We start from the raw sequence: 16,351 nt of genomic DNA on the forward strand, positions 1-16,351 counted from the left end.
AATACTCGTTTAGATTGTTAGCCACCTGTGCAGGATCCTCAACTGTTGAACCATCAACATCCAGTGGACCAATCTGATTCATCCCTTTCCTTCTAGAGTTTAAATAGGTAAAGAACTCTTCTGTTTTTCTTTGCATCCTTTGCCAAGGATTTCTCATAATCTGCCTTTGCCAGCCAAATCTCCTTTGTGACTTGGTTACAGACCAACTTATATCTATCATAGGCATCCATGTCACCGATTAATTTGTATGTATCCCATGCATTTTTCTTCTCTGCCATATGTCTCATTAGTTCATCTGACAACCATTTAGGCCTGAACCTTGAACAATATTTCTTGGTTGGTATGTAAAGCCTGGTAGCTTCCAAGATTAGTTCCTTGAATGCTTCCCATTTTGAATTTGCTGTTGGTAACATCATCAGTTGGTCAAACTGTATAGAATTTAAATACTGTCTCAGACCATCATAGTCGCCTTTACGAAAGCAAAAACCCTTCCCTTTACCTCTGATGGTAGTTACCTCCTTGAGTATATCCCACTTCAGCACACTGTGATCACTGCCACCTAGTGGTTCCTTTATCTGCAGATTCTTAATGCATGAAGAATCACTACTGATAATCAGATCAAGAGTATTACTCCCTCTAGTTGCCTCCCAAACATGCTGATGTAGAAAACAATCATCCAATAAATCCACAAAAGTCTGACTAGTGTGTGAGTGACCAACCCACAAATTCCAGTCAATATCTGGGAAATTAAAATGCCCCATTATAAGACTCTCTGATTTACTGGCCCATTCTATTTCCCTGTACAGTATCTTATTATACTCATCAGAGTCATTAGGCCTATAGCACACTCCTACTCTCAATTTTGATTTACCTATGCTTATGTCACACCAAACTGACTCGACACTGCCCTGTCCATCGATGTCGACTGGCTTCACTTCCTTGGATTTTATGTGTTTCTTAACTAATAGCATAACCCCTCCTCCCTTCCTATCCTGTCTATCCTTTCTGTAGACGTTGTTCTCCCCAAATTCCAGTTCTGCATTCCTTATATCTGTGTGACACCACGTCTCTGATATCCTAACAATATCTGCCTTTGATGTTTTGAGCAATACCTCAAATTCATCAAATTTATTTACTAAACTCCTAGCATTGGTGTACACGCAAGTATACATGCACCTGTTTATATTCTTAGCTACCCTAACACAACCTATGTGTTTACTTGTACCGCACTGACTTCCAGCAGTCTCTGAAATATCCTACATCTTGTTTTTCAGGCTTCTGCTAATTCCAATAGAAGCAGTGCAAGAATCTCTTTCACCTCTGCCAGTGGCTACTGTTAATCTATTAGTCTTTGTCTCCCCCCAAGCTAGCAGTGTTCCAACCCACCTAACACTGCCTCGATAGCATCAGCAAATATTCTTGCACCCTTTCTATTTAAGTGTTCTATTTAAGTGTATGCTTATCCCATCCCTGTAGAAGCAATCTCAACTGTTAACAAGTACAGTCCAGGCTGAAAAAAATTCTACCCCTTGAGCCTTGCACAATCTTTCCAGGGCCGAATTGATCGACAAGGCTCTCATCATATACTCCCTCCTATCGTGTCTAGGCAGAATTGCAGACACTTTCAAATTCAGCCCTACTTCACGGCTTTTTTTCAACAGTGATCTGTACTTGTTAAGTAATTCCGCTGGTCTCCTACTCTTAATATCATTAGTGCCAACGTGTACAAGTATATCACCTTTTGTGCCCTTAAAAGATGATATCCGCTCTACAACGTCATCAACCTTTGCCCCTGTCAGACATACCCTGGTCCTGTTCCACCTATCCTTTTTACAAAGCATGTTCTCCATTTCCCTGACAATAGAGTCACCAACAACTAGTTCCTGTGGGACCAGCGCATTCTGCCTTGGGGGCTGCCTCTGTGTTGCAAGATGACCAAGTGCAAGCTCTGGCGTTGTTGTTGGCAGCTGAGAGCTTGATGGGCCCCTCAATTTATTTCCTTCGAGGGCATCCAACCTGTTCTTCAAGGTCTCATATAGGCCCATAACAACGCTGAGTTGTCGCCTAATTTCCTTGCACGCCTTGCATTGTGCACACACAAAGACAGGCAGTATCATGTCCCGTACCCGATTGCTCCGCAAATATCAACCAAACAATGCATCTTAAAACTAATGAGACATATGGCAGAGAAGAAAAATGCATGGGATACATATAAATTCACACTTGACACAAGAAGCCTATGATAGATATAAGTTGATCTGTAACCAAGTTACAAAGGATGTTAGGCAGGCGAAGGCAGATTACGAGAAATCTTTGGCAAAGGATGCAAAGAAAAACAGAAAAGAGTTCTTTACTTATGTAAACTCTAGAAGGAAAGGAAAGGAATTAATCAGATGGGTCCACTGGATATCGATGGTTCAACTGTCGATGATCCTGCTCAGGTAGCTAATGAACTAAATTAATATTTTGCATCGACATTCACACATCAGGAGTTATTCAGCGAGGGGAATGCCAGAGGTGTATTCAACTCTGGCAGTAAGCTAGATAATCTTGTAATAACTGAGAGTAAAGTGGAGGAGAAATTGTTTAAGATAAACACAAGAAAGGGACCTGGGGTGGATGGGATCTAACAAGTTATATTAAAGAAGGCAGCAAAGGAAGTAAGCAAACCCTTAGCCATAATTATGAGAGCTTCCTTGGACTCAGGGGAGGTACCCATAGACTGGAGATGTGCAAATGTGACCCCAATTCACAAAGGAGGATCAAAGACTGACACAAGTAATTATAGACCTGTGAGTTTAACTTCTGTTCCAGGAAAATTAATGGTGGCACTGGTTAAAGAAACACTGCAGGATCATCTAGACAAGAATTCAGTTATAGCTCGAACACAGCATGGTTTTGTTAAGGGGAAGTCTTGCCTGACCAATTTGATTGGATACTAGGATGCAGTCACAAAAGAACTGGATACAGGGAATAACTTTGATTTTATATACTTGGATCTTAGAAAGGCTTTTGATACTGTTGCACATGGAAGACTGCTGCGCAAATTGGAGTAGTGTGGCATTGGAGGCAAATTGCTGCTGTGGATAAAGGGGTGGTTGAGTTGGAGAAGACAGAGAGTGGTAATCAGTGGACACTGCTCATCATGGACTAATGTTATCAGTGGAGTCCCTCAGGGTTCAGTGTTGGGTCCATTATTGTTTTCTGTATTGATAAATGATATTGATGATGGTATATCAAGCTTAATGTCCAAGTTTGCAGACGATACAAAAGTTGGCAGGGTTGTTAAGGACACTACTGACGCTATGCTGCTGCAACAGGATCTGGAAAGGTTGAGCAGATGGGCTGAGAGGTAGCATATGAAGTTTAACATTGACAAATGTAAAGTACTACATATGGGAAACAGCAACCCCAGAGCAACGTATCAACTCAGTACTACATTGACAGTGGTAGAGAATGAAAAGGACCTGGGGGTAATTGTGCAGGCAGATATGAAGTTCTCTGAGCAGTGCAGACGGACTGCAAGAGTAGCTCATGGTGTCTTATCAATGATATACAGGAATTTTCCTAGCAGGGATAAGGAGGTTATTATTCCCTTGTATAAGGCGGTGGTCAGACCACACCTTGAGTACTGTATACAGATGTGGAGGTCTCATTTCAAGAAGGATGTAGAGCTGCTGGAACAAGTACAGAGAAGGGCAACAAAGTTAGTGAATGGAACAAAGGGGTACTCTTACGAAGAAAGGCTTAAGTTTTGCAATTTACAGTGTCTGGAGACTAGGCACCGGCGAGGTGATCTGTTAGAGGTGTATAAAGCCTTGAATGGTTTGAGCATGCTCAATGCTGATGGGATTCTGCCTGTTGCTCAGAATAATCACCTGACAGGGCATAAATTCGAATTCAGGAAAAACAAGATGCAGGATAGATGCACGGAAGTTTGTCTTTAGCCAGTGGGTAGTTGGTTGGTGGAACAGACTTCCATTCCCTTGTTGTGGAAGTTGAAAGCCTAAATAAATTTAAGGCTCAGCTGGACAGGTATTTCGAATGAACGAAGGGGTGAAGTGAAAGTTTTTTTTTTTTCTGGCTGATGCTAAATAAGCTTGCTTTCTTGCATCATATGCCTCTACTAATGCTAACATTGAGTATGTGCAATGTGTAGCTGTTGGATGTTAATGTCTGATAGATAGTATTTTCCCCATTGGTGGAAATAATTGTCACAAGATGGCAAGATCACAGACCATGGAGGGTCTGGATCTATAGGATCTTATTGAAATGTACCAATCTTCTGCCAGTTCCTTTAACCTAATACCAGCAGGCTGAATTGCCTGTGGTTTATTTCTATAAAAGGTCGCAAACTGTGGATCATAAAGTATCGACCAATTAGGACAGTTTGCCTGGCTTTGGACCTTGGTTGCATAGTTCAGCAGTAACATCTTTATCCTGATATTTAGAGGAGCTTCATGGGTTTAGCATATAAACTTTGCACTGAAGATGTTCCGAAAGCACCTAGAACTGTTTAATGAGCTGAATGTTGAATAGGGTTGAGGTGAGATAAAGCACTCTTACCAGCAGAATTCAGGGCAGGTGCACCATAGTCGAGGCTGTTTGTTTGTTTGTTATTTGGTTTTCAGGAGCATTAGCAACTAAGGCCATATTGCTCTGGGGATATGCGGTGGTCATTCCCTGACCTTTCCGCATCCTCCGTATTTGGTGGTCACGGTTTCGAAACTCGGTCTAATCAAGAAGCGTGTACTATGCACTGCTGCTCCTGCCCACCTGGCTATGGAGGCGCCCATAGTTGAGGTGTGATCTGATTATGGATCTATATAAGCAAAGCAAGCTGTAACAATCTGCTCCCCAGGTTGTGGCTGATAAGACAATGAATATGTACAATTTTTTTGACAAAGCAGTCTGGATGTGTTCAATATGCTTTTGGAAGTTTAACTTTCTGTCAAAAATTAGGCCTAGTAGACAAATACTATTATCTATTGGAAAATTATGGTTATCCAAGTGGAGTTCATGTTTGATATGCATTTTACATCTCATGCAGAAATGAATGGCAGTAGATTTCTGGCTGGATAGTGTATAATTATAGACTAGCATTTAAGGAATTGGTAGCGGATATTAGAGAAGTTGAAGCTGATTGTGCAGGTCAAGGTTTCTCAAACTGGAAAGTGGAATACAATGTGTTATCATCAAAAAAACTATGGATAGGATTTCCAGTCAATGGAAGAAGGTCATTAATATACAAGAGGAAAAGAGTGGGGGAAAGAACTGAACCTTGGGGGATACCAACATTAGTGGAGAAGTTAGAAGACAGAGAGCCATCTACCATCACCTACAGTGAGTGGTCAGAGAGAAAACTGGATTACCATAAATGGGTAACATAAGCCAGAATATCGCCAGTGGGTCGACACTAATGGAATCTATACTCATAATCTAAATCTCTATTCGGATGGATAGAGATTTAGGTTTTCTTAAGCTAATTTTACTGCATGAAATTCAGCTGAGAAGCTGCTACACTCAGGTGGAAGAGCATCTGAAATGATGGTAGAAGAAAATACTACCACTGCTCCAATGGCTGAATGTGATTTCGAACCATCAGTGTATATTGGCAAAAAATCAGCATGAATAAGGCTTACGTGGAATTATTTCACATTGACTCTCAGTAAATGATTCTTTCCCCATTTATGGAGACAAGTATCGCAGGTTAATTGAGGGGCACCTAAGGAGACTGAGAGTGGCTGGAGACTAGGCACCTGCGCCGTGATCTGATTGAGGTATATAAGGCCTTGAATGGGTTGAGCACGCTGAATTCTGATGGGATCCTTCCACTTGTTCAGATTACGAACCTAAGGGGGCATAAATTCAAACATTACTTGTTGCCTGTTGAAAATAGGAACATTCCAACTCTGTTTTAATTCAATAAGGTGCAAGCCTGCTGGTCTTATTTTACTGGGTTTATCTCTATAGAGATTTTGCAGTAGTGGATTAAAAAAGTATGCCTCAATAGGATGCTGACAGCAACATTGTATTCGGTGTGTATACTTAAGAAGCAGTGTTTTCTTGCAGAGGCAAAGAGAGAGCTCATGAGCTTCAGTATATAAACTATAGGTTGGAGATGTCCTGAAAGTACCAAGGGCAGTCCACAATGCACTATGCTGCATAGGATCCAGCCAGCATACTGTACTCTTTCGGGCAGAATCTGTGATTCTGCCTGAAAGGGCACCATAATCTAAATGGGATCTGATCGATGCTCTATATAAGAGCAGCAAAAATGTAAGGTCTGCTCCCCAAGACAAGGCAGATAAAGCTTTTAGTATGTTCAGCTTTTTGAGGGACAAGTAGTATGCACAAATTTAATGTACTCAAAGAAATTTAACTTCCTCCCAAGGATTAATCCCATGAATCTGATGTTGTTAGTCACTGGAATGGTAAAGTTTCGGATCCTGAAGTTCAGGATCTGTACATAATTTACGTTGGTTGCAAAAGTGGATTGCAACAGTTTTCTGCTGTGACAGACAATAGCCATTACACACTGCCCACCTTTGGACTTTATTCAGGGATATCTGCAATTGCTATTCAATGTATCTCTTGTTCTGAGAGTGGCAAGAAATAGAGAGATCGTCAGCATAAAGGTAGGTCTGAACAGTATTTGTTTCTTTGTTTGTTATTTGGTTTTTAGGAGCATTAGCAACTAAGGCCATATTGCTCCGGGGATATGCGGTGGTCATTCCCTGACCTTTCCGCATCCTCCGTATTTGGTGGTCACGGGCTAGAACCCCGGTCTAATCAAGAAGCGTGTGCTACGCCCTGCTGCTCCTGCTCACCTGGCTACGGAGGCGCCCACAGTATTTGGAAGTTCTTTTGTAATTGAATCGATTCTAATGGCAAAAAAGGGTTGCACTCAGTACAGACCCTTGTGGTACTCCTTCCTGTAAAAATGTCAGAGAAAGTGAGTTGTGATATCGAACTTGGAACGAACGATTCTGGAGGTAGTTCCTAATGAATATAAGCAGGATGCCTCATAGACCAAGAGCATGGTCACTGAAAATGCTATGACAACATGTAGTATCAAATGCCTTCTCTATATCTATGGAAACCATAACAAGGTGTTCATTTTTCACAAAGGCATTACAAATTGTAGACTCAGCTTTGATCATGAAATCTAAAGAGGACCTGTTCTGGCGAAAGCCATGCTGATTATTATTCAGTAGATGTTGAGTTTCTATGATCCAAACAAGTTGATTATGGATTATTTTTTCAAGTAACTTACCGAGGCAACTGGAGAGGGAAATTGGTTTGTAACTGTTAGGACTGGTGGGATCTTTTCCAGGTTTCAAAAATGCCAGAACTGTGGCATGGTGCCAAGAGGTGGGGTAAAGGTTTTCCAGAAAGATTCGGTTATAGAAGACCAGCAGTATTTGTAAATTTTTTTCTTCAAGACGTTGTAACATGATATAATATATTCCGTCTGGCCCAGCAGTACTGTTGCATGTTGTTTTGATAGCATGTAGAAGTTAAGAATATCGAAGAGGCTGGTTATATGGAAGGAGTACAGAGGTTCAAAAGTTGATGGATTGCTGTTCAATCGTGGTCTTAATTTTCTGGAAATCCAGAGTAAGTTGATGCCACTGAAACTTGGGCAAATGTTGTGCCCAAGGCATTTGCAGCAATCGCCTCAGGAGCAGAGTTCTTGCCCATTCCACAAAAGAATTGGGGAAGGGATGGTCAGAAACTTGCCAGAAATCTGCCTGATGTTTTTCCATATTAACCTGGAGTTAGTGTTTTTGTTTATGGTAAAGGCAAACCGAATCCAGGAATTCTTCTTGGCCTGTCTTTGTGTGAGACGTCCTTTTGCCCTTAGCTTCTTATAGTTAAGATTAACTGTGGTTGGGGATCTACAAAATGAATTCCATGCTTTATTTTTTGACTTCTTTGCTTTTGTGCATTCTTCATTCCACCAATAATTATGGTGCCATTCGGAAGGGGGATTCAACAATAGAATTTAGCATTTAGCTGCAGATAATAGGTGTGGCGTGATATAATCTGTGGCTTCATCTATCGGCTGTGTTCGTATAATTTTCTCATCAGGCTGACAGCTGATTGAAATTTGACCCAGTTGGATTGAGAGAATTTCCATTTCCTGCGGGGTTGGGCTAATGGTGGTTGTGTAGTGAGCAGATCACAAATGATTGGAAAATAGTCACTTCCCATGGGTTCGTCCATAGTGGACCATTCCATGATTGGAAACAGAATCGGGGAACATATCAATAGATCAACTGCAGAAGTTTGTCCAGCTGGTAATCGTATGTGAGTGGGTGCACCAGTATTAAGGACAGCAAGGTTTTGCTTATTCAGAAAGGTTTCAATTAGTCAGCCATGTCTATCTAATTTATTCAATCCCCATAAGGGTGGTGGCCATTGAAATTCCGATTCCCCAAGAAACAGAAAGGGGAAGGTAACTGCATTAGCAGGTTTTTAAGATCTTGATAAGAACTTATGACTTGGCGGAAGGTTCCGACCAAACAAACTGTTTTGCAATTTGTACTTACCAGGGTGACCACATCCCCATGGGCGGCATTTGAAGTATTACAATCTTCGTCAATAGATAGACTAGTTCTTTATGCTGGTAGAAATTGAGAAGTTAGACCGGTTTCCTGTAAACAGAAACCAACTGGACAGTAGCAGTTAATTAAGACTTGAATATCATTAAGGTTGCTAGGAAATCCTCTACAATTCCATTGTAGAATATAAGGCATTACTGGTGTTTAGTAGAATAAGCTGTATCTGAATGTTTTTTTTAATGTGACTGGCTTGTGGCATTCAGGCTTTGGTTTGTCTTTTTTTGAGAATGGCCGACCGGTGTCCATGTCTTCTTCCGCATATATTTCTAAGGTCAGTTCTTCCTGTCTGGATGAGTCAATTGTATCAACAGATGTTTCTTGAATATTCCTTTTTAAATTTGAGCTTCGATTATTCAATGTAGAAGCAATCTCATGGGGGAGAAGAAGGAGATGCAGCTGGTACTGTAAGTGCAGTACTGTTTGTTTGTTTGTTTGTTATTTGGTTTTTAGGAGCATTAGCAACTAAGGCCATATTGTACTGCAATAATTAAAGACCAACACGAGCCAGGAATTAAAAATTTTACTATAAAAATAAAATATACAGAATATAATGAAATACTGTGATACACTATCGGAAGACTAAAATATTACAATAAAATAAACTACGATAAAACGTTAAAAATGTAGTTAGCAATAAAATTATCTAAAATAAACTGGATTAAAAACGATAAAACCTGAAGACCCTCTGGGGTTACCCTCAGAAAGTGTGGGTACACCCAGAGGGTCTTGGACAAATATATTTATAGGGTAGAGTCCAATCGTGGGGAGTCGCCTGTCCCTATGGCTACCGCATACATTCCTTACTATCCGGGCCTTTCAGAATGCATTGTACGGGCACTGCGGGAGTGTCAGACCCACTGTGTGCAACTTCCGGGACGGAGATTGCACGCAGTGGTGTCTCAAGTTAAAGATCCTGTAGCCCACCAGGACTATACTGGTAGTGTGGTCTATGAGATTAAGTGCCCGGATTGTGAGGTGTGTTATGTGGGGGAGATGGGGCGACGTTTAAAAGACTGTCTGGGGGAGCACATGACTGCTATTAAGACTGCTAATTATGCGAGGACTGCTGTGGCAGAGCATTTCTGGGAGAAGCAGCATCGGATCTCCCCTGAAGACGCGGTCATTACAGACCGTGCCCATGGATTTTGGGAATGCAAGTGGCTCAAGAGCTTGTGAATCGGTTCATCCAGTCGTAATACTATTAACAGGGACAGGGGGATACGTTTACACCCCCTGTTTGAGGCGGTTGTCCTCAGACGGGATGACCGGTTCTGTTTGACACGCTACCAACCATGTGTCTGATGGACCACGTGCATGAGTGCCATGGGCCTGCTACTTAAGGATGTGTCATTGCACTAATAGTACACTGCTGAAGAAGGAGACATCAGTCTCCGAAAGCTTCAGGTTTTATCGCTTTTAATCCAGTTTATTTTAGATAATTTTATTGCTAACTACATTTTTAACGTTTTATCATAGTTTATTTTAATGTAATATTTTAGTCTTCCGGTAGTGTATCACAGTATTTCATTATATTCTGTATATTTTATTTTTATAGTAAAATTTTTAATTCCTGGCTGGTGTTGGTCTTTAATTATTGCAGTATGAAATTTCCCAGCCCCATAGGCCTGTTTGAAGATATAAGGCCATATTGCTCCGGGGATATGCGGTGGTCGTTCCCTGACCTTTCCGCATCCTCCATATTTGGTGGTGACCAGCTCGAACCCCAGTCTAATCAAGAAACGTGTGCTACGCACTGCTGCTCCTGCCCACGAAGGTGCCAGTGCAGTACTGCTTGCCTGGTTTGACTGCTTAGGGATATTGGACTGTTGCTGAGAGAGAACAGCCTGAGCCCAGTCAGAGATTGAAGTGTTTGAAGGGACTGTAACATCAGTTTGGGTGGCCACTGATTTGACATTTTTGCACAATACTGGTGTATGTACGTTTAGTCATACTGGGAGCAATTAATTTCCTCACTTTTTGAAAACTTACTTTATTTCCGATCTTATATTTCACAATTTTCTTTTCTGTTTTCCATTTGCCGGATGTCCTTGAATAGGCAGGATGGTTGCCTTTACAGTTGGAGTAGGTCATTTCTTTTGCCAAGCAATCACTTTGAGTGTGATCAGAGGACCCACAATTGGAACAAACTGGGTTTCCTCTGGATGCCATTTGAGAGTGGCCATACTTTTTGGCACTTATAACATCTCAATGGATTAGGTGTAGGGTCTAATGTGACAAAGCAGATAGCCTGCTTCTATCGATGATGGTAGATTTGGCATGTGCCAAATCTACCATCTAATATTATTTGGTTATAATAATATTCCATGTAGGTGTGAATGTGTGTATTGTCTCTTTTAACCATAATTCTTTTCACAGCAATGATATTTTGATCTTGAAGCTCTTGAGTTATCTCCTCCTCTGTGACATGTTTGTAAGTTTTAGCAGTTTCTCCGAATGTATGCAGTTCATTGTTTCCACTAGTAGGTCCCCTAATTGCAGACTCTTGACTGTCTTAGGAGATCCTGCCAGACTTTTCCTTATCCAGAAACACCTGGAAAGGTGTTTCTGGATAAAGAACGGAGACAGCTTACTGAGAGGCTGATCTGCAAGAGAGTGCATTACGATAAATACAGGAAAGTCTGGCGCTGAGGAATTGGTTTTAAACCTCTTGGGTTGCGATGTGTCATGTTCAATATCTAACTCTGGCCGAGAGCTTATCGGCTCTAGAGGCAGAAACACATTTTGTTCCATATTTGCTCCTTTTGGCCCTTGGCAGATTAACTGTTCTGTCAAGGTTTCTGGCCCCGCCACGGGGAGGCAGGAGCAGTCCCTGGTGTGACCAAGCGTAAAGTAGTAAGTGTTAGTAATAGAAATACACAAAATAAAGAAAGCTGGCTGTTATTAAATTAACCTTAAAATGTACTTCACAAAATAATTACAACCTGCAGAAATTGAAGTGTAATGTCAAAAGTACTTCTGTCTTCTGCTTCAACCAATGCATAATACTAAATACTGGAGATGTGTTATAACTTATGTAAAGTGGCTCTTCCTTAATTAAGTTCAACTCCAGCAGAGTGCACTCATGATGACTGAAGAACCCTATGAGGTAGGGGATTGGATACATATTATAATTTCTTGCATGCACCAACCAGGTGAAAAGAAATTTATTATTTAGTGAGACAGTATACACAAACTAAAATGTAAACTGACACTAGGCACAAACATTCAAGATAAAACATAATTAATTAAGCAGAAAACAAAGAACACAGACATTGTAGCTTTAGCTTTCGGCTACTTTATGTATGTATAATGGAAACTTTATCAACTGACTGAGCACTGGAAAACTGTGATTTTAACACCACCACTTTCCAGTGCTCAGTCAGCTGATAAAGGCTACATACAGTAGCCAAAAGCTACTATGTCTGTGCTCTTTGTTTTGTGCTTAATTATTTTATCTTGAATGTTTGTGAATGAATGTTAGTGTCAGTTTACATTTTAGTTTAACTGTGTGAACTCTCACACTAAATATTAAAGTTCTTTTCACTTGGTCGGTGCATGCAAGAAATTATAATATAGTACACTCATGATACATAATTTTGAAAAACAGTGGGAAATGAGTATAATGCTAATTTTGTGCTGCGCGTGTTGTAACTTCGCTAAGTGCTATGAGTTATACCTTTCGTGTTTGTGATTTTCATAATTAAAAAGAAAAGCTGTCACTCTTCCCCCAACTGGGGGAGCGGTAAGACAGTTTCGCTACTGCGTTTTTATCAAGAAAAGTAATAAAATATGACAATTAAAACTCCAGTAATTGGCAGCAAGGAGAGATACTATAGGCTGTACGTGCTAAACATCAATCTAGAACAATATCCTTTCCAAAAAGAAAAAAAAAAAAAAAAATATTGAGAAGTTACTGTTCTTGCAGAAGGAATGCATTTGACGTATCTGCTCTGAACTTTATTAGAGCGAAAATAATAATATAATTGTAACATAATAATAATGGCAAATGATCTTCATCTTCAAGAAATATCTTACTCACGGTCTTTGTCTCTGGTTACTATTATAAAATTAACACCTACCAGTTTAGGTTTACTCTTTAGTTTGGGTTTCATCATTTCAGCCATGATAAGAAACACGTCTGAACCACACCACAGCAGAAACATCTACAAGTCTATACTGGAGCTGGGTCGAAAATCACGTATCTGTTATTTTGTCACTAACACTATAGAGTCATTGTCACAGTTACCAATATCTGTGACGAGTATCTGCTACTAAATCACTGTTTACTCGTAATGAATACAGTGCGTCACAGTATTATTTTATGAGTACGACCATGCGATGAAGACTACCATAATTATCACTTATAATTATAATTAATTATATCATTATATTATTAATTATTATATCATAATTATCACTTAACTGTCTAAAGATATTCACAAAGTAAACTTAGTCTAATTTGTCAAACTTTGCAAATTTTAAATTTCAAAAAACACTGTGACAATATGAGCTTACAATCTGTCAACTGTTCTTGTGTACAAAGTTTGTATGGTTCCTGCTCGCATGAAATTTCAAGCTCAATCCAAAACAACTGAAATCAGATAAAAAGGACAAAATATGCTTTTTCTCACTATGAAAGAAATTCTTTGTAGCATTATGAAATCGCACAACGCCACCGTGGCATCTTGTTTGTGTGCGGGATGGAAAACCTTAAGGGATGAAAAAATCTTTTTTTTTTACTTCCTGAAAGATAAAAAAGTCCGCACTGTTTCCATCTGTAGCTGAGACCTGAAAATAAAATTATCTCTATTCTTAAAGTTTATTCCTTCCAAAGCTCCACGTTCTTGAAAAACTAAAAGTTAAAAAACTGTGTGTGTCCTTGAAGTCTGGTCAGTTTTATCAACAATGATTATTATTTTTGAAACCTCTGTGTATACTTTTATTGGATGTAGCCAATAGACAAATTCTAAAGAATACCAGTAAGCATATAAAATATTGCCTCCCTAGCAACAGAATGTGAAATTCATTTACAAAAATATAATTTTCACTCAAGTTTTTTTTTTTTTTTTTTTTTTCACAGAACACGTTTCTGTCCCTTTTCCATCTAGTTGACCAGGAAAGCACTATATTTGCGAGAATAACTGGCCTCTAGTTCTCATCATAGCTACAACGGCCTGGTAGATGGCATATGAGTTGAATTTTGGAAGTCTATCTTGTCTTTCACATTTAGCTAAAATATTTTGCACCGTAATAAAAACTTGCTGTGCGTAGAAACACGGCCGCTGCGACCCTATGTGCCGCCAATAAGCGAAATCAAATTTGCCGCCTCAAAACATTTCCATTAAAAAATAAAATAAGACGTAAATAATTATTAATTTATTGAAAATAAAAGAATTGCAACATATCTGACATATAATATAATGAAACAACAAACAAAAATAACAAAATCATTCTGAAATTCTGGAAATAAACTTTAAATTCTAAATCACAGTCATCGTATTCTATCACAATAATAAAAGGAAAATTATAATGTTAAAAAAATTATATAAATTTGTTTCTTTGCTTTAAGAGATGCGAATTTATTAATTATCTCATTTATGTTTATTTGTTCCAAATGATCATTTTCTATTGAAATTATTGCCAAATTAGAGTCGTTATTGAGACATTGTCAATCGTAAATAATTTTTTGATTAATTTTAAAAAACTTTGTTCACCTGAGGCAACTGAAACTGGTAAAGCCAGAAAATTTGGCAATAGCATTGTAATGGCATATGATGCAAGAATGCAAGCTTATACAGAGAAGCATCAGCCAAAAAAAAAAAAAAAGGGAAAAAAACTCATTTCTCATTCGCTTCTCCATCCCTCCAAAAGTTTATCCAGTTCTTCCTTGAATTTATTTAAGCTATCAACTTCCACAACGAGAGCAAGAAGTTTGTTTCAGCATTCAACCACTCGCTGGCTAAATGCAAATTTCCGAACATCTATTCTGCAACTTCTTTCCTCAGTTTGAATTTAGGCTCTCTCAAGTGCGTAATATGAGCAGGAGGAAGAATCCCAACTGCACTGAGTCTGCTCAACCCATTCAAGGCCTTATACACCTCAATCAGATCACCTCGCAGGCGCCTAAGTCTTCAGACTCTGCAATTTGCAGAACTTAAGCTTTTCTTGGTAAGAGCACCCCGTTGTTCCCCTCATTTGCATAAATTCTTAATGCAACTGCTACATTTGGAAAAGTATCTTTAAAATTGTTTTTAAAAATATATTGTAACACTTCAGATGGCGTAATATTGTCTTTAATATAAATTTGAAGTACTCTAACAGTAACTCCTTCAAATAATGTGAAACCATCAAAATCAGACTCATTACTATCAATGTCATTAATTTAATATTTAATATAAAGATTTAAATTAATATAAAGATTTAATAAATCGTTATATGTCCATTTTTTTTAAATTCCGAAATATTATAAAATATTTTAAATATTATTATTATTATTATTATTATTATTATTATTATTATTATTAGCCATATAGTGCAAGGAAGCCTGAGGCTTATGCTGCACCAGCTAAAAAAAAAATTTCCGAGTTACCCTGAGAGAATCAGAAGTAGAAGGGAATCACCAAGAAAGAGAAGAATGATAATATCCAGCTCAGGACTCTGGGTGTGCCAAGCCCATACTCACCAGATGTGAGCCGCTGGGATTGTATATATCTGCACTCCTCTCTAGATGGCCCTGCATTACTTATTTAAGCAGTGACTCTGTTATTTTCCCTGGAATAGAAGTTAAACTAACAGGTCAGTAATTATTTTTGTCATCATTCGATCACCCTATGTAAATTGGGGATACATTCACATGGGGACTTTCCCCCGAATCCAAGGACCCTCCCACAACTATGTCCAAAGGCCCGCTCACCTCCTCCGCTGTATCCTTTAATATAATTGGATAAATTTCGTCATTATTAGGTGTCTCATTGCTTTTATTTTGAACAATTTCCCTTCCACTTTCCTCTTAGTTATCACAAAATTGTTTTATTGCCAGTCTGAATTTGTTATTCTTATGATATTCCCATCTCTAAAAACGTTTTGTTACATGAATATAGATGCAAAATATTTATTGGTTGTCGGTATCATGTTGGATCATCAACTTTTAAGCAATCATATCTGGTAGACACCAGTCCAATAAATATGAATCTATTGTACTGTCTCAGTATCCCTTTTCTTCTAGTCTCAACATAAGCAAAGAATTCTTTCCTGTTCTTCCCCGCACTCCCAGTCAAAGACCTCCCACGATCTGCCTTAACTGGCCTAATCCCATTGGTGCCTTAATTGAAGACTCATTTATACTTACCTTAGATGGCAATGTCCCTTGATAATTTATAATCTTTTCATGCATCTTTATGACACTAGTCTCATAAATTCATCTGTCATCTATTTAGGTCTAAACAGTAAACAACATGAATAATACACATAACCTGTATGTGCCATGCCCAGCTGTGCTTTAGACATTGGTGGGAATGGTAATCAAGAATGCAGGTCTCCCATAGCTCGGGTATATTTAATACATTCATAAATAAAAAGGCAAAAGTAATGAATAGGGCCATAACAAACACTTGAGTACAAAGTTTTTCTCAACTGTACAGTTAACTATATAAAAATAGTAAACTTTTATCTGCAGGCTTTTCTTCTCCAATGGAATGTACAATATGGCCAGGAATGATTTTAAG

The 16,351-nt window shown here is 38.9% G+C and overlaps 1 protein-coding gene across 1 annotated transcript in view; it reads right to left on the reverse strand.

Moving 5' to 3' along the window:
• Positions 1-12,772, reverse strand: part of Epg5 (ectopic P-granules autophagy protein 5) — a 1,526,775-nt gene extending 1,514,003 nt beyond the window's left edge. Inside the window, exon 1 of the mRNA XM_090380318.1 lies at positions 12,707-12,772. Within this exon, the coding sequence (XP_090236444.1) occupies positions 12,707-12,751 (45 nt within the window). The 5' untranslated portion in view covers positions 12,752-12,772. The remainder of the gene's footprint in view (positions 1-12,706) is intronic.
• Positions 12,773-16,351: the final 3,579 nt, after the last annotated feature.

This window comes from Mastigoproctus giganteus, chromosome 8 (genome assembly GCF_048544385.1).
Source record: "Mastigoproctus giganteus isolate SK-2022 chromosome 8, ASM4854438v1, whole genome shotgun sequence".
Classification (NCBI taxonomy): domain Eukaryota; kingdom Metazoa; phylum Arthropoda; class Arachnida; order Uropygi; family Thelyphonidae; genus Mastigoproctus; species Mastigoproctus giganteus.